At 22.5% G+C, this 19,725-nt stretch overlaps 1 protein-coding gene across 1 annotated transcript in view; it reads left to right on the top strand.

Annotated features, from left to right (window-relative positions):
• Positions 1 to 19,725, top strand: part of LOC122859785 (5-hydroxytryptamine receptor-like) — a 63,700-nt gene that overhangs the window by 37,206 nt on the left and 6,769 nt on the right. Inside the window, exons 4-5 of the mRNA XM_044163469.1 lie at positions 14,114 to 14,233; positions 14,903 to 15,026. Of these exons, the coding sequence (XP_044019404.1) occupies positions 14,114 to 14,233; positions 14,903 to 15,026 (244 nt within the window). The remainder of the gene's footprint in view (positions 1 to 14,113; positions 14,234 to 14,902; positions 15,027 to 19,725) is intronic.

Below are 19,725 nucleotides of genomic sequence, written 5' to 3'. Positions count from 1 at the left end.
AAAAAATCTTTTTGATAAATTTGATAACGTGAAATCTGAATTATTCACAAGATGATACTTTTTTTTTTCTACATCCTTGAAAAGTTTGAAGTAAAATATACAAAGTTTTATTTAAAAAAAATAAATAAATATTATCACACGGAAATTGAACAAGTTTTTTTATGTTTATGATCACGTAAATGTCATAAAATTGAAGTTATGTGTAAATATTTAACACAATACGTGTGTTTTTATAAACATAGATTTTAAAATTTTTTATTTTTTGTACATATTTATAATGTTGCTTTTTTTAAAAACACTTTTAAAAATTTACATAACTAAAGTGATTTTATTATAACGTTAAACTGATAAAAAACTTGTTTTTATAAATTCTATTTTTTTTTAAATTAATCTTTTGAGTATTAATTATTTAGTCACTTCTGGAGATAATTCATCTAAAGATTAAATTTAACAAAGAATTTATAAAATTTTAAATCTTAAAAGAATAATTATCATGATAATTATGATGGTTAAAAAAAAAAAGGCTAGCTAAAGAATTTCTTTGAAAAAGTTACTTTGATAGCTTACAAAAGATTTTTTTTTTTTACATTAGTGGTTTGTATATAAAAGTTATAAAATAGATACACGTGGTCATTTTATTCATTGGAGACTTACATTTATAATATAGTTAAAAGTTAAACTGTAGATAAGAAATAGTTGAAAAGTTCGAACTAAAGTTTCATTGCTGTTTCCTAACTTTGCTGTCCCTTATTTTCCTTCATTCAAAAAAATCTATTAAAAAAATCTTGCTATTTCCAATATACCCAGGGTCGTATTGCTCTAAGTATACAACCTTTGAGAACATAATATAAACTTGAACTTTTTGAAATAAATTGACGGTGAAGTGATCAACTTGAACTCGAAACATAAAGGTCAGTTGAATTCCTGATTGCATATATTTATATTGCTATAGTTATATATTATAAACTTATTTCACAAAAACTATTTCTACAATTTACATAATTTTAAAAAAATAAATAAAATCATAGGTTGAAAAATACAACTAAAAAAAAATCAATAACCAATATATCAAGCTTCTTTCAACAGCGAATATTGAAACCACATTTTCAAGTATTGTTGATAATTTTTTTTTTTTAGTTTACTGTTATATGTATACATTTTCCTCGGGGTATTCGTCGATAATTATCAGAGCTTGTGTGTGTAATCATTACAATGATCATGTTGAAAAAAAAAAATTCATTTCAGGTTGATGATACATTTGTGTGACAAAAAAAAAGTCATTTGACAAATATATATTTTTTTTTATTTTTATTTTTTTATCAATATAGAGAAAAATAAATTGAAATTTATTGATTTTTTTGACTTTTGTGTTGAATATTTCAATCACAGTTTTAAAAAAAAAATATATTCATTTTAAAAAGAAAATCTTTATTGATAAATTATTTTTTTTTTTATATAATTAAAATTATAAAAATTATAAAATAATAATACAAATGTGACAGTGGTAATTAGTATAAATTAAAATTAAAGAAAAATCATAATTAAATAAAAAAATTTAAAAGCACAAAATTCATCTCAGTTTACAAATTTTTAATAATAATTAAAAAAATAATTTTTTTAAAATAGTATTTTTATTATTTCATGAAAATTCACAAGTGGCTAGTTTAAAAAATAAATTGTATTTTTTAAAATTACATAGTTATCTTAAATTTTCACATGACAATTCAACCAATGATTGTCGATATAAAAAATAAAAAATAAACATAACGAGTATGTACGGTCATTGGTTTGTCAATCATCTCTTTCTTTTTTTTTTTTTTTTATACAATTCTGTAACTTATCCGACACTCGTTATCGTCTTTTCCCCCATTAAAACCATTCTCGTTAAATGTTGAGTTTCTAAAGATCTATGAATAAACCATTTTTGTTTTCATGTAATTAAAATTAACACAGAATGTTTTTTAAATTTAAAATAGAGAGTTAACATTCTTCCAAGTGTTAAAACAATATTTTCACATTTTCTTTTCAATTTTTATTTGACAAATTTAATGAATATCTGTTAATGATGTTAGTGGATATCAGCCTTAGATCGTATTGTGAAATATTGCTTTTTGTAAAGCAGGGGTAGAACCTACCCTCCACAAAAAAAAAAATAAGATACTCTTAGAAAAATGTTTAAGTCAAGTTCTTGAAAACTATAAATCTACTGTGATGAGTAGTCATAAGTTTATATGATTAATGATTGTGAGCATATATTAAATCAAGATAATAAAAAAAAAAAACGATAAAATTTGCCAACTTTGTAATGATAAAAAATAAAATAAAGAGAAAAATGAAACTTATTATTGGTAGGCAATGGTTTTGTAAGAAAATCCCAAAACTCAACAGAGCAAGAACCTTTTTATTTTTTCAAGATGACGAAAATAAAGTTTGATCAATGTTAGGGTGCCTCACTTGAGTTGCTTTTAGCCCAGAGATTTCTAGTTTGTAAGCAGATAAATTGGATTTTAAGAAAACGGAATCTCATCTTTAATTCAATGTTCGTTCGAGCTATACTATATTCTTCTGGCGTTTTGGGATTGAGTAGAAATCAAATAAAAAAAAAAAAACCAAAGATTGACGTAATATTGCAAACAGTACAATAAACAAACATTTGTAGTACGATGAAAAAAAAAAATTTGTCTTCATGCATGAAAAAAAAAAACGTGACAAAAAAAAATATTTCAAGTTGAAAAACTTTGAGATCTTATTGTCTTATTTTTTTTAGATTTTGTTTTTTTGTAATTTCGTCGTTATTATTACTTCTTATAGTTGTTCAAGTTTATTGTTTTTATTTTTAAAATAAAAATCTCGAGTGAATATTTCTTTAACAATACATGCATCGTGTATATGCTTGCAACTTGTCAGATAATCTTGGAGAAAAAATAAATACAGAGAATAAAAAAAACAGCTCAAGAACATATTCAAAGATTATTTTTCTTTAGCTCTATTCTATTCTGTGCAACTTGAGTGGACTATAATATATATCCCAAGAATTTTCTATATTTTTTTTTCAACTTTTAGTATTATAACTTTTTCATTTCACATTGTAAAAATAATAATGATAAAATAAAAGTTAAGTTTTTTTTTTAATGGGCAACCTTCGTTGAATTTTATCATTGTCAAAGTGCAGAAAACAGAAAAAAATATGTATTTTATTTTTTAGGAAATAACGACTCAAGATGTAGGTTGATAGTGAAAAAAAAAAATAAAAATAAAGCAAAAAAGAAATAAGGAAAAATGTTTTAAGAAAGTAAGTTGTGAATTTAATTTGTAAAATGGTGTTTCAATGTCAAGGCTAAATGACAATTGTTTTTATAGGAAAATTGGAAATCAATTATTATTTAATTTGTATTGATAATATTTTTCTAATAAATTTATAAACATTTGCTAGGATAAATATAAAACTTTAAACAGATAAATTTTGTTTATCAAAGTAAATCTGATGTAAATTCATGATGTTGTAGTTTTGAAACTTTCTTGGATTAGTGTTTAATTATTCTCTTGAACATTTTGATGAACTTTCAAGTACATTAAGTAAACAACGCATCAAAGTAAAAAAGGAAAATATGTAAGTGCTAGTTTTTTTTGAAAAAGGTCAAACAATGTATGTTGAAGAATATTTATTAACAAGTAATTTTGTTAACCTTTCTGCAAGTTTGTCAAAATAGATATACTCAGTTATATTTTTTTTTTAAACATTATCTGTTATAGCGTGGACCCGATCTAATTGTCGTGAAAGTTTCCTAACGTGACTGAAAAATGTAAAATCAACATTTACTTAATTTCTTTTTTCGAAAAAAATAAATAAACAGTTCCAAATAAAATAGACGAGGATCGAATAACTATATGGTTATAATCTTAACAATAATCAATTCAAGTAAAAAATATATTTTCAAATTATTCATGAAAATTAGAAAACAAGACTTTAAAAAAGAATAATAAAAAAAAATAAAAATGATTACAGTCTTTACAGGATTAAATTTTAAAAGAGAAAATTCTAGGTTATTAATTATGAGTTATTTTTGTATTGATTATGGTTATAAATTATCATCATTATAGAAAATGTAAATAAAAACATGGCAAAGTTTTTTAAATCATAACAATTTCATTTTCTTTATAGACTTAATTTTTTACAGTAATATGAACCCTGAAATATATTACAAATTTTATCACTGTAGTTGGCACTGTGTGAAATTACTCAACAAACACAGACTTGACTTTGAAGTAATGTATTATTTTTTAAAAATATTTAAAATTAAAAAGGAAAAAAAAGGCTATGATAAATTAAATAAAATAATATTTACAATCAAAAGAAAAAAAAGTGAAAGTCAATGTTTGATAGTTGTTTAAATTCATCGACAGGTTTTTATTTATTTACAAAAAAACTTGTCAAATAGCAATAAAAGTTAAATAAAAAAAAAAAAAAGAAATTTCCAATAAATAATAATAGAAAAAATAAAATAACAATTTTTTCAAGAAAAGAAAAACTTTTCTCATTTTATACAGTAAATTTCATTTCTCTTGGGATTCATCTACAGTTTTATAAGCTGCACATTGTGTCTTTATTTTGTATAAATTACTTTAACACTTTATTATAAATAAAGTGACGATGATTTGTTGAACAGAAACACTTGATCATTGTCAAAGATATTTCAGAAAAAGAGTATATTATACGTTATACATAAAATATATATATACAAATGTCATTTTTCTTAGTAACAAACAAACGGCATTTGGGTTTTCTCTTGAGACAAATATATTCGTATTTTGTCAAGATTCTAACACACTGGACAAAAACGTGGCTTTATGGTCTCAAAAGACCTTCCAACGAGAAAATCTAATATCACGTTCATGTTCATCCTTTATATATAATATATATACCAACTAAAAAGACAAAAGGTCCTTCATGAATTCTCAGCAATGTTTTTTATTTCCACAAAATTTTATTTACAGCCAATTACTTTGATGAAATCATTTCATTTTTTTTTCTCTTATTTTTTTTTTGTGTGAATAATAATAACAGCAAAATAAAATTTACTGATAATAATTACTGTTTAAAATTTATCAAACAATTATCACTAATTAAAATAAATGTAAAAAATTTTTTTATAAAATTTATAATTATCATAACGAATTATTTAAAAATACTTTTTCAACTTTGAAATTGTTTTTTTTTTTTTTGTCATTTATATTTTTCATAAAGAAAAAAATATGTTTAAACACATAAGGAAATAATATCTAACAATTTAATAGTCATATTGAAGTAAACATTTTTCAAGGTTAAAAAAAAAAAATAAATAAAAAATTCTTGAAAAACAATAAAATAAATAATAAAACGTTAATTTTGCTGATAATATATTTTTAAATAAATACGAAAAAAAAATGATGAATCAGTCAACAAGTTGTTCTTTGGCGAGTAAACAAGAATTTATTAACGACCAAAAAAAAAAAAAAACGAAAATGAAAATTTATTATTTGATTATTTTGATTGGATTCCAATTTTATTTGGCAAAAGCAGAAGACAAAAAGGTAAGTAGTAAAATGATTAAAATATCAATAAATATCATATTGAAATACGAAAAAAAATCAATAAATAATCGTTGATAATACAACAATTATATTTTTATAATTGTTTTTGAATAGAATGTGCTAAATCATATGAGTGACGGAGTGGGAAACATCAGCAATGCCGGTAAAACTGCATTCAATAGTGCTATCAGTGTAATCCAAAGTTTAATCGCTGGAGGTTTTGAAGCTGTGAAAGCAGTTCTTGCAGCATTTATTGAAACTCCTGCAGCTATTGGAAAAGGAGTCTTAAATGCAGGTGCAAATATAATAGATGGAGCAAAAAATTCAGCAAACGAGTTGGTATCTAAAGGAGACAAAAGTACACCTGCTGGTGCTGATTCAACAGCTCCTGCTGCTCCTGCTGCTCCTGCTGCTCCTGCTGCTCCTGCTGCTGATGCACCATCTGCACCACCAGCCAAATAATAATAATTCATACATCCCGTTTAATATTAAATTATTAATAATTTGTTATACATATATACAACTAAGAATTTCAATAATACAATAATTTAAATCATGAAAAAATATTATAAATAAAATTGTAAAATTAATTTTCTTTGAAAATAATAAATTATAATTTGACTCATAAAATGCCTGTAAATTTAATTTATTTTTAGTTTTAAAAATTATTGTAGATAACTAATAAAATAGTTTAATGAATATTAATTAATAATTGATGATAAAAATATTTTTAATACATTAATATTAATATAATATTGATATTTGAGTATTTTCAAAAATATTTATCAAATAAAAATATTGAAAAACAAGTATGTCAAATGGTTTATTTGAAAAAAAAAATTATGCAAAAGTGTATAAATCATAATCTTGAAATTTTTTATGTTCAAAATAATATAAAAAGTTGAGTGTAACTTGTGTATTATCTTCGACATATGACAACTCATATGAAAAATATAAAATAAAAAAACAATAAAATAAAATATAATAAAACGTTATCCACTTTAAAATGCATGCATAAACAAACAATGAAAATAAATAAATATTAAAACATAAAAAAATAAAAAAAAAACGTATGGAATTTTTTAAAAAATAATCGGTTATAAATTTGCTTTAGCACGAAATTTTTTTTTCAATTTTTCGTTGTATTTTTTGTTGTTTTAATGAGGTATTTTGTTTAATCTATTAAACTAAATAACTCAATTGTATTTGATCATTGAAATAAAATTTATTTTTGTTTATGGAGTGTGATTTTATGACACTCAACAATTATCAAATTGATAAAACATTAAAATTTTTTAAATCAAAATTTAACGAGTATTTAAATGCTAATTAAGTGATTTATTTTCTAAAAATTAAAAGTCAATGACAAATTTTGTTGAATTTAATTTTTTTTCAAATTAAAAATTCAGTCGGTTTAATTATTCATAAGTATTTAATAATGTACGTTTTTTAAAATCAATTTGCAAGTCAATGATTTTGAAAAATATTAAAATAAAAAAATTAATAAAACATTTAATATTTGATGAATATAATTATTTTTATATTTTTAATTTTTAATTAATAAATAATAAATAATTTATGGACAGTTAAAAGACTAGAATATTTCTTCATAGGTCTACATTTTTTTTCAGTTTGAATGTTAAAATTAAAAACTTGATAAAATGTTAATGTTTGAACAAAAATTTTCAGCATTTGTATTTTTTGAATACAATTTTGAAACCAAATAAATGTAAATATATAATTTAAATTTTGTAGACAAACGTTCATTTAAAATTCAGGGTTGTTTGGAAATTCAGCATTTAATTTTAAACATTTGCATTTTTGTTTTTACATTCTATGTTTTTATTTTGAACTTATGAATTATTATAATAATATAATAACAACGATAAACCATGCGTTGAATAACTTTAGCTATTATTAATTCATTATTCATAGTCGACAATATGTAAGGGTAGTATAATAATTTATTATTAATAACTAATAAGCATGTCAAAAACATTGTTATAAAATCATCAAAGAGTAATCGAGTTTGTTCGGAAATACGTACTTGTAACACAATGTCAAAGGAAATTTGAAGGAATGAGGATGGACTTGACGTTAAGGAAGTTGAAGGTCACTATAAAAGGAAGTCTCTAGTGGTCTAAACTTGTCATACAATTTAAAACTTTTAAAACTTCTCAAAGTGAATATCCAACTCTAATTTTATTTTAGCCAATAAAATTTCTAACTTCCAAAAACCGTTATTAATTTTTAATTTCAAAAAGTTTACTAGTATGACTTATTTTACCAATGGCACGTAATACCAAATTAATTTTAACAATTTTATTAATTTAAATAATTAATATAAAATTATTCTGCACTCAACTGAGTATAATAAAATTATTAGCTTTATAAAATTTATAAAATTATAAAAATTATAAAATAATAATACAAATGTGACAGTGGAAATTAGTATAAATTAAAATTAAAGAAAAATCATAATTAAATAAAAAAATTTAAAAGCACAAAATTCATCTCAGTTTACAAATTTTTAATAATAATTAAAAAAATAATTTTTTTAAAATAGTATTTTTATTATTTCATGAAAATTCACAAGTGGCTAGTTTAAAAAATAAATTGAATTTTTTAAAATTACATAGTTATCTTAAATTTTCACATGACAATTCAACCAATGATTGTCGATATAAAAAATAAAAAATAAACATAACGAGTATGTACGGTCATTGGTTTGTCAATCATCTCTTTCTTTTTTTTTTTTTTTTATACAATTCTGTAACTTATCCGACACTCGTTATCGTTTTTTCCCCCATTAAAATTCTCGTTGTATTTTTTTTTTTTTTATTTTTCGAGAGCTTAAAGTAGATATGTTTAAATAAACTTGATTTTATAACATCTGTTCTATGGTAAATGAAAAATTTTACAATAAAAAATATATTTTATATTATAATCAACTTATGAATAAATAAAAAACATTTCAATATATCTATAATTAATCAATCAATTGATTATATATTCAATATATATTATTGAAAAATATAAATTTTAATTATCAACATTAAAGCATTATAATCAATACTTGAATAATACTAAATTTTTAAACTGTAAACTTGTCTTGTTAGTACTCCAATTTACGATAAATTTTTGAAGCCCAATTTTACCCGTCTAACTAGTGAACTAAAAAATCCGACAGATCATTAGCAAGTTCGTTAACTCATCAAAATCAATGTGTAATAAAACTTTCAAATTTTCAAAAAACTCTATTATTATTCATTTTTTAATTGATAAAATAATTAATTAATATATAAATAATAATTTAATTTCAATCATAAAAAAATTAAATATATCTAAATTAATAAAAATATTTAAATTAAAATTATCATTTTTAAATTCTTTTGAAAATATCAAGTTAAAGTTTTTACCGTAAAATATTTTCTTTTTCTTTTTTATTCATTTATAAAAACTGGAGCAAAAAAAAAAAAACGTTGACGATCACGAAATACGTCTTTCAACAGTCGAATTCTGTTATCGTTTTTACCGAAAAAACTTTTATTTTTTTAGTATGTGTGTGTGTATATATATTCGATTTTCAACTATGCTTACGTCTCACGTTACGTCTTTTTATCTACCTTGTCGTCACTGCACACAAGTTTTTCGTCATCCTTATATACTGTACCCGGATACCGAAGGACGAGTTGAGGAAAAACTTTTATTGCAAAAAAAACGACAAGTCGTTAGAAAAAATAGCATACAACATTAATGTCTGGCCATTACCAACTTTTTATACTTGTAAAATTTTCACAGAGTATATAAAGCCAAAGACAATTTTAAAAACTATACATGAAAATTTATAATGACAATTTTTTTTTTTTTTTTTTGGACGTAATGTAATCAACTTAATTTTCATAATTGTCATGTTGGAAAATTTTTATATTCTATTATTTTTATTCTACTGTTTAGTGTAAAAAAAAAAATGTCACTTTTTTTCTGTTCTGTTTTTTAATTTTTACAAATTAAAATTACATTTAATTTTTTTTTTTTTTTTTTTTATTAAATGACAGTTACAAAGTAAAACTTTAAAATTAAATTCAATTATTTATTTAATCATAATTAAAAATGTAGTAATTAAAAAGTTGCCTAATTTTTTCATTCATTTTTCTTGTTGTAATTTAAATTTACAATTTTATATATTTATCATTAGTGAGTATTAATTTTACAACCATTAACTGTAATATTAATTTTTTTTGATTCATTTTTCGACAAAAGAAATACTTCAAAGTACAGTATTTTTGTATTATTTTTATGTTATTTTTTTTTTTCCCAAATAGTTGAGCTTTTTCATGATTTTTTAAAATAACCTTTTTGACTTGTTGACTCACTACAGTCAAAAAAAAAAAAAAACAAAATAAAACAAAGTACAAAAGAGTAAGTAAAAGAGGCTCTCATAGAAAATCTCTTGTTGCACTCTACCTGCGGGTTTTTTCTATTAAAAAAAAAAACAATGTGTTGATACATTTCTGCGTATATACCTGCTTTTATTATTATTATTATTTTATTATTATTATTATTCATTATAGTAGATATAACTGCAAATTTAACACAAATTATTTAGCACTCACTGAATCGAAAAAACGATGCTACTCATAGATGTGCTTACGTCACACTATTTGAATATTTTTTTAACTATATCTTTTATGTTTTTCAATTTTCTTTTTATCATCGTATATATTTTTTAATTAATTCTGACGATAAAAGAATTTTTTTTTTTTTTCTGTTAAATTTGTTGCTGATATTTTTCATTATCAACCTTCTGCCTATTTCAGATAACCAAAAAAAAAAAAGGTTTTTTTTTTTGTTTGTTTCTATTTGGGGAAAAATTCATATATACTTATGTCTGACAATATTCGCATTATACTACTTGTTTTGTACATTTTATTTGAGTAAAAGAAGGATAAAATTTTTTACTGCTTTTTTTTTTTTAATTTTTCCATTTAAAGCCTTTTCAACGGTGAATAGATATACTATTTTCTAGACGTGTGTCCTGATTTTTCTCAGTGTACATGTATGAGTGTGTGTATAGGTACAATTGTGCGCGACACTGAAAGCTTTTAGGGATCGTTGAAAAGCGAATATAATTTTGGCTTGGGCTCAGACAGTTTCATCTCGATTCAGGTCGACCCAAAGTGCAGAAAAGGGATACTATAACTCTCAATTTACTTCAAAGAGATATGAAAGTATATATATAAAATGGACAACTTATTGATAATAAAAAATTATATATATTTGTCAAAAATGAATGTACTTTAAATATTATAGTGATATTAAAATTAAGTAATTTTACGAAACTACTAATGTAACTTTGAATTGAAGATATGTCTTTGAAGATTTCTCTTTCTTTTATTAATATAAAAACATGCTAATAAGAAAAATACATATCTTCCTGGACACCGACTCTTTTCATTGAAATATTCCGGAATTAAACTTTTGTGTTTGATATTTTTTTGCTTCTCCCCAAAACTTGGAAAAAAGTTCTGACCCTTTTGTTATTAGCAAACAAATGCAACTTTTGAAATTCCAGATAAAGAAAGTTAAATTAAATTATGTAAAATATGCGATAACAAATTGAATAAATACGAAATGATTAGTAAATCACTCAACAAGTTGTTCTTTGGCAAATAAACGAGATTCTATCAGGCAACAACAATGTAAATTTATTTACTTTGTTATATTGGTTATAGTCCAATTGTATTTGGAAATTGTACAGTAGTAATTTGTAATGTATTCAATACACTAAGATATATCCTCATATTTATTTTCTAACATACCAATGTTCTATTTTAGTTTACGAAAATTATAATTATTATTGAGAACAAATTGTCTTGTTAAATATTATTGAAAAATATTCTTTTATTTTTTGATAATAAAGTATCTATAGATACATTTTTATTTGAAATTTTAATTATATATTTTTGCTGTAAAAATTAGAATAACTTGACAGTAAAGAACTAAAATTGCAAAAATAATTAATCATTTTTTCATAAGATTACAAATTTAAATAAATTTAACATTATCTCTAAAGACATCCGGCTTTGACTTGATACGAAAAGTTAACGATGATAACTTTTTGCTTTGAAAAAAAAAAAATAGAATAAAATATAATAATAATTATCATTTTAAAAAAATAACACAGAAGATCAGTCAGAAACCAAGAAAAAGACCAAAAAAAAATTTAGACAAAAGAAATAATGAGGACAAAAATATGTCGTTCGTTTGTTTGAATATAAAAAAAAAATTTTTTTGCTATTATAACAATTCTCTTTCGTTCAATGAATATAATGAATATTTTTTTTTTTTTTGTGTAACATTAGCTTTAGCTAGATTATAATTTTAAATTTTGAAAAATTGACAATAAGAAATTTTTTCAAAAGTTTGCATTTTCGATTGCATCTCAATAATAATCACAAAAATATTAGAAAAAAATAATGAAAACTATATGCTTGGAATTTATTTATATCTAGAGCACATTTTTTCAACTGGTATGAATTTTTTTCACAATCAAGTTATGAGGCAATTACAACAGCAGACATAGAGATAAATAAAAAATAAAAAAATTTCTAAATTAAATATTTTTCTTATTTTTAAGGCAATTTTATGTCTCATAAACATGAAAATTTTAATAACAAAGCTTGCAAAATTTACGATATTATGAATTGTAAAAAATATAATAAATCGTTTGAAAATAAGCTGATATATTTAACAATAAAATTTGTTTTTTTGTAGTTATGTAAGATAGAAAAAAAAACTTCCCCAAAAAAAAAAAAAAAAAAATGGATCTAAATAATTCAATTACTCTAAAAGAAAATGAAAAAAAAAAATAAAAAGACATCATACATTTCTTAAAGTAACTGTCTCATCCTTTTGGAGAAAATTTTAATAATCTTCACATTTTTTTTCTCAGTTTTATGGCCATCCAGAAGTTTATATCCGTTTTCGTAGTCTTGGCCAATTTAAAAATTGAAAAAATATAAAATAGAATACATAAACATCGATACTGCTTATTGGATAACTGAATTATTATTCAAAAAAACGAAAATATTATTCTGTATATTTACTTTGATTTTAAAACATTATTTGATATTTTTAAATTAACCTAAACTGAATTCAAAAATAATTAATTCAATAAAACGATATTTATTGATATTTAATTTATATTTATATATGAATTAATTTGATTATTTTAAATTATTATTTTGATATTTTTTGTAATCTAATTATCTAATTTTTCAAATTAATTGTAATTCAATTCGTGAATGCTCATCATATAGATTATGTGTATTGATTTTTCTAATTTAATTCTAAATTAATTGTATTTATATATAGTAAGATTGAATTTTTGTATCAATAATATTACGTAAGAATTGATATTTATCGAGGGATTATTCATAATGGATTTTGGTGACATAATGATTTAATTTTAAATAAAATTGATGATGATTTAAATGATTTAAATCTGATTTAAAATATTAATGGTTTAATGTATAATTATATTATTATTGACAACACTTTTAGGGACATTTCCAAATATATTTTCAACAATCAATGTATTTTTTATATTTATTTATATATTTATTTATGCGAATTATATGAAAACTTTTTTTTAAAATGCTTTTTTACCTCGAGATAAATTGACACACTGACATAAGTGTTTGACAATCCATAACTAAAAATATCTACATACATAATTGAAGCGCAATTTGTGATTTAATTGATTTAATTTAAATCAAATTTACTTGTAATTTCACGTGATTTATGCTTGATTCAAAAATATTTAACACCATGATTTCTATTATGATCAACCCCTCGAAATGAGCAAATCTTTGTAAATATGAGCTTGTTTTTATTTTAATATTTATAGAAAATAAGCCATGCTTCGTATTGATTTTTTTTTTTTAAATTCAACCGGTTTTTATGATAAAAAAAAATACAGATTTTGAAACAATGGTAGATATGCTTTTTTGCCACGAAAATAATGATGATAATATTTATAAAGTATGTTTTGTATATATAAATTTAATATAGATATTTTACTGTCAGACTGTCTGACTATTTAATTTTTATACTACTCGAATAATCTTTCAAATCAAATTGACTTGTGATTCCGCGTGATTTATGCTTGATTCAAAAATATTTGAAATTATGATTTCTATTACGATCAACCCCTCAATATTTATAGAAATTTTTAAAAGATGCAAGACCATTCATTACGAGTGGTAATTTGAACAAATTAAAAAACTAAAATATAATCGTCTTAAAAAACTGCATAAATGATTTGAACATAATCTGCATAAAATTTTAACCTTACTTCCATCAAAATCATGTTATAAAAACGTGTGCTTTCAAACGAGCATAATTTTTAATTAAAATTTGCTAACGAAATTTGCATATAATTCCAGACAAAATCATTGTTCCGTTATGCTAAATTTAATATATATTCATATATCAAATATATTTTTCATTAATCAATTAATATTTTTTATTGTTTCAGGAAACCTTTTTGTAATATCAGCAATAATAATTGAACGACATTTGCAGAGTGTGGCAAATTATTTAATTTTATCATTAGCAGTTGCAGATTTGCTTGTTGCATGTCTCGTGATGCCCTTGGGTGAGTACTTAATACCAAATAAATCAATATTTAATAATTAATTAAAATTATAAAACACGTAATATTTTATACAACGTTCATAAAATTTCATATTTATTACACACAAATTATTTTCAAAAGCGATAAAAATTAATTGCTTCAAAAAAAAGTTACATAGAAATATAACATCTTGAAAGCTTTTATTGTCTGTTGCAAATGAATGCACAAATTAGATTGCATATACATTACACTGATAAGAAATGTGAGATTGTTTTATTTACAATTAAATTTATTGAAGTAATTTTCTTGTATATTTATTTGTGCTTTTTAGATTTAAATAATATTCAAAATATAAATTGATACAATTTTTCACAATTGAATTGTTTTATTTATTTTTATTTACAAAAGAAAACTCGATTGAATGATAAATGACTTGCAAATTGATATTTTATTTTCAATATATAGAGATAGTAGATAAATCGTGCTTCAACTTGCATAGTTGTGAAATACCATTACCATTTGAAATTGACTGAAGTTTGAAACTTGAATGAATCTCTTGAAACTTTAAATTCAAGATAATTAATAACAGTTGAATACAAATTTATTAACAAAAAATAATACATTAAGTTTATTAAATTATATATATGAAACTTTTATATACACTTTTTATAGTGTGATACTTTTTGACAGGAGCCGTGTACGTCGTTTCCGAAAAATGGAATTTAGGTACTGAACTTTGTGACATATGGACAAGTACGGATGTTCTTTGCTGTACTGCGTCTATTCTTCATCTTGTTGCCATTGCACTTGACAGGTTAGTCAATAAAAAACCATAAAAACTATTTTTTATTTTTGCTACATATACATTTATAAAGAAATAATAAAACTAACTTGGTCAAGATTTTTTTATTTCTTTTATTTTCATTTAGATATAAAGAAATATTTTATGTATCAAAGAAAATAAAACAAACGACCACAATAAATTTTTATTATCCATAAAAAATTTTGAAATTAATTTTAAATTGTTTTAAAAAACAACGAAAGCCACAATATCACCATAAAAAATTGAATTAACCCATTTAATTTCAATAAAAAAATAAAAAAAAGTTTTTTCAAATTTTACGGTTTAATAAAAACAAAAAAAAAATATGAAAATTAATTGCTTTATAAAAAAGGTAATATTTGCTGAAAAAAAAATCATTGATTCGTGGAAAAAATAATATACAGTTTTGAAAAAAATTTATTTTGACATTTTTTGAAAGTCAAAATTGAAACTCCATGTTAATTTAACACTAAGCTAAAATTTTAAAATTGATACTTAAAAAAAGTGTGAAATAATTAGCATTGAAATAAATAGTTAGTGAATAATATTTTTATTATGTTTAATGAACATATTTGGAACGTTAAATTTCTATTAAAGTTCCAATTACAATTTTTTTAAAATTTAAAATGAAAAATTGTTAAATTGACAGTTATTTCACTCGTATTTTTATTTTGACGCTAATTTTTTTATAAAACGAAAAAATATCAATTTACAATTTTGGTGTAAAGCTAATTTAACACTTAAATATGTCTAGAAATATTTTAAAGAATTTAAAATATTACAAGGAATATAAATCACTGACATTTTTCAAAATTTCAATGATATTTTTGTCTCAATGATTTACTAAAAAAGGATATTTATTAAATTTAAAATTATCTGTATTATTTTACCGATTCAATTGAAATTTATTCAAATAATTTATAAAAATTTCAGTGAAATTTAAGTAATTGTATTTTATAATGATTTAAAATTATAAATAAACATTTGTTTGAATTATTAAAAAACAAAATACATGTAACACAATGGTTTTACAATCGATAGATACCGATAAAAAAATAAATAATTTTAGTTATATATTTAAATAAATAATTTATCAAAAATTTCCAAGAATTTTATAATGAAAATGTTAGTGAATATGCCCTATAGGTCACTGAATATTCTATAATGACGGAAATCAAGTCCTTCGATGTCTCATAGAGAATGAAGATCAGTTATCGAAATTGATTGACCAATTCAACTACACCACCCACGTCATTCTATATAGATCCGTTTGTCAGTTACAAACGCTTCAATAATTAGTGGAATCTCGTAACATCAACTACAACAAACACTATATATAGTAAATTATACTTTGATATAGATATATACATCACAATGTACTTTAGAAATGACGCGGTTTGATGATATATAGAAGGTATTTCTAAGCGTTACACCAAAACCCTTGTAATTTCCCATGAGTATTTGCATCATTTCGCACCAATGCTTACCAAATACCCAGATGTACAATAGTCTCGCCATCAATTTCACCCAATATGCAATCAATTGTCACCAATTCAACCATCAATATACATCAACACATTTACAAACTTTGGATACCAATAAGTTTATGATCCATTTACAAAATACATTTAAAATCATTTGGAGTTTTTTTTTTAATTATTTTCCAATCATCGGTAATTTATCATTAATAATTTCTTTACTGTTTCTTTTTTTTTAAATTGGCATGTGAAATTATAGGAAGACTTTTTTTTTTAGTTCTGAGTTTTCTAGTGTTGTTAGTAAGGAAGTGTATAGTCGATTGTAAATTTGATGGATATATCCATATTGAAGCAGTTTTTGAAATATGCATTAGGACTAATGGTTTCACTTTTAAAAGCCACTTTGAAGGATGATCACATGGGCAATATTGAAAGTATGAGAGACACATTATTGACTGTGGCTAAGGAGGCTCTGGAGGGTAGTTTGTATAACTGTAACTTGTGTGCTATGAACATTCACTACATCATAAAGCTAATTAGCTATAGAATATTAAATGTATTGTGCACAAATGTGTAAACAACATGTTGTTATTTATTTTATTGCTCATTTTTATATAGAAGAAATTTGATACTTTTAAAAATGTTGTTAATTGATTAATTAATTAATTAACAACATCTTTAGAAGTATCAAGTCCATTCTAACTACTACAACCATTTTTTTGCAATATTGTTTTTTTTTTTTTTCTTGGATATTCTGATAAAATTATTTGTTGGCCTAAAAAACGCTAATTCATGCCAAAAAATTATTTTAATTAATTACACACTATTAATGAATAAAAATTTTTACAAATATTGTTCGAAGGAGTAGACTTTTTTTTATCAATTAAAATGCATTAACTTAAATTTTTCTATATGCTTTATAATAATACCAGTTCATATAATTGCGAAACACTCGTCAGTAACTCCATAAAATATGATAAGTCAATTTTTGGCTTATTTCATGTGACTCGAATTGTTATTTTTAAATGATTAACAATGGTGGAAATATTTCTTCGTCAGTTTCCACGTTTCTCCGCCAGTTCTCCATCCATGGGTCATTTTCGGAAGAAAGTTGAGAAGTGGCCAAGAAAAGTCGGAGAAATATTTCCACCAGCGAGATTATTGCAGAATTTTTATTTTATTCCAGTAGATGGTCAAGATAATCATGACAATCAATTGATTCATGGAATTATTTGAAGCGGACCGGGCCAGGATCTTACCCTGCGTCCAACGGACTGGCGTCGTTATATATATAGCATCATCGAATTCTCTCTTGTGCATGTTACGTTCTTTTTCACTTGATATTTTTTATCTATTTCACAAAACATTACTTAAATGATTATTAGACTTTGCTTATTTTTTGGTCTCAGGTTTCTTATTTAATGAGTTATCAGGTACTGAAAGGGGCAGGGTGGACGTAATCTAAGCACGCCATGTACCAAATTAATTAAATTTAAATTCTGTGTAAAAATCTTCGAAGGACAACTTCATAACTTTTTTAAAAATTCTATAAATGTATAGATCTTTTGAATGAAAAAATATGACCTTACGTAAAGTTCAGTTATTTTTAGTATACGTATACGTAAACATATGACTTCATATGACTGCATAAACGTATACAGAAAATGACTTTACTTAACGTAACGTCATATTTTTTGTTTAAACAAAAATAAATTGAAAAAAAAAAAAATGATTCGATGGAAAAAAAAATTACCATTTAGCTGGTTAGCGAGATAATTAATCAATCAAATAAAATCATGTCAATTATGAATCATTAATGCAAACTATTAATCCAAATTAAATATATACAAACTGTAAATCAATATGACTTTTCATTTAATTTTTTTTATTTCATTTTGTTCGTTTCAACAAGTCATAAAATAATATTTTTCTTTGCTTGTATATTATACTGTGTTCATCTATAAAATCATGATGCTCGAGTGGATTCTCTCAGACTCAACAGGCCATTAAAAAACTATATATCTCACAAAATAAACGACAATTGAAATATAAAAAAATACTTAAAAAAAAATTAATGATTTCAATTTACATAATATTTAATATTGCAAACAAAATTTACTATAAAGAGTTGTTAAATTTTTTTTTTTCATTATATTAACATCAGTTTTTGAATTATACTAGTTAATATAATTTATCAGTTATTCACCTCTCAAATTTTTATTATAATAAAAAATTTAAATAAAATCAAAAAAAAATTAATTGATTTTTCTTTTGTTAAATGTCTTTTCTCATTATTAATTTTTTCTTTTCTTTTCTTTGAATTTTTTGTGTCTAGAAAACTTTGAAATTAATAATAATTCAAACTTTTCATTGTGTTTTTATAAAAGTTTTTTAAAAAGACTTAACAGAAAAAATTAAGCCTTTCATTGAAAAAAAAAAAAAAAAAATGAATAAATAAAATAAAATACGATCATATTGCAATGTATTGATTTATTTTATCTTATAATTATTTTTTAGAACTTTAAATTATCACATATCATGGAAACAAAAAACAAGCTTATAAATATAAATAAATTCATTTAATAAAAAAATTTATCATATCTGTTCATGTGCGTGATTTCTATTGAATAGATTAGTTTAAAATCGTGGTAAATTTTTTCAGTCATCCGTAAATTTAAAAACAGCTCAAAAACATATGTGGAATGAATTTAATTAAACTGTGATACTCGTGATTAGAGCAAGAATAAAATAAAAAAATAATAAAAAGGTGTTGCAAGTACGAGAGAGAGACTATTATTGAATAATTCATTATCGAATATTAATTTACCAAACACATCAGCACTGAATACAACTCGTTTAAGAACACCATCACCATTAATAATTTATTATGATCAGCATCATCAAGATCATCATTAAAACGTCGTTTCAACGTTGACATTGATGATGTAAATAAAAAAATATCTTAATTATCAAACAACAATGAAAGAAAGAGAAATAAAAAACAACAAAAAAAAATTAGATCATGAAATGTTTACAATTAAAATGAGCGATTCAATTTGTCAAAGTGATCGAATAAAAAATTGATAAAGATGTGCAGAATATGTGAGGATTAATGATTGATTATTTGAATTTTCATTGAATTTTCAGTAAAAGTAATCATAGAAAAAAAACAAACAAGAAATAAATTATTAATAATTTACTAGATGAGTAAA

The sequence above is a fragment of the Aphidius gifuensis genome, linkage group LG6, assembly GCF_014905175.1.
Source record: "Aphidius gifuensis isolate YNYX2018 linkage group LG6, ASM1490517v1, whole genome shotgun sequence".
NCBI lineage: Eukaryota > Metazoa > Arthropoda > Insecta > Hymenoptera > Braconidae > Aphidius > Aphidius gifuensis.
Note: the sequence above shows the minus strand (reverse complement) of the source record. Positions and strands in the feature narration are given on the sequence as shown.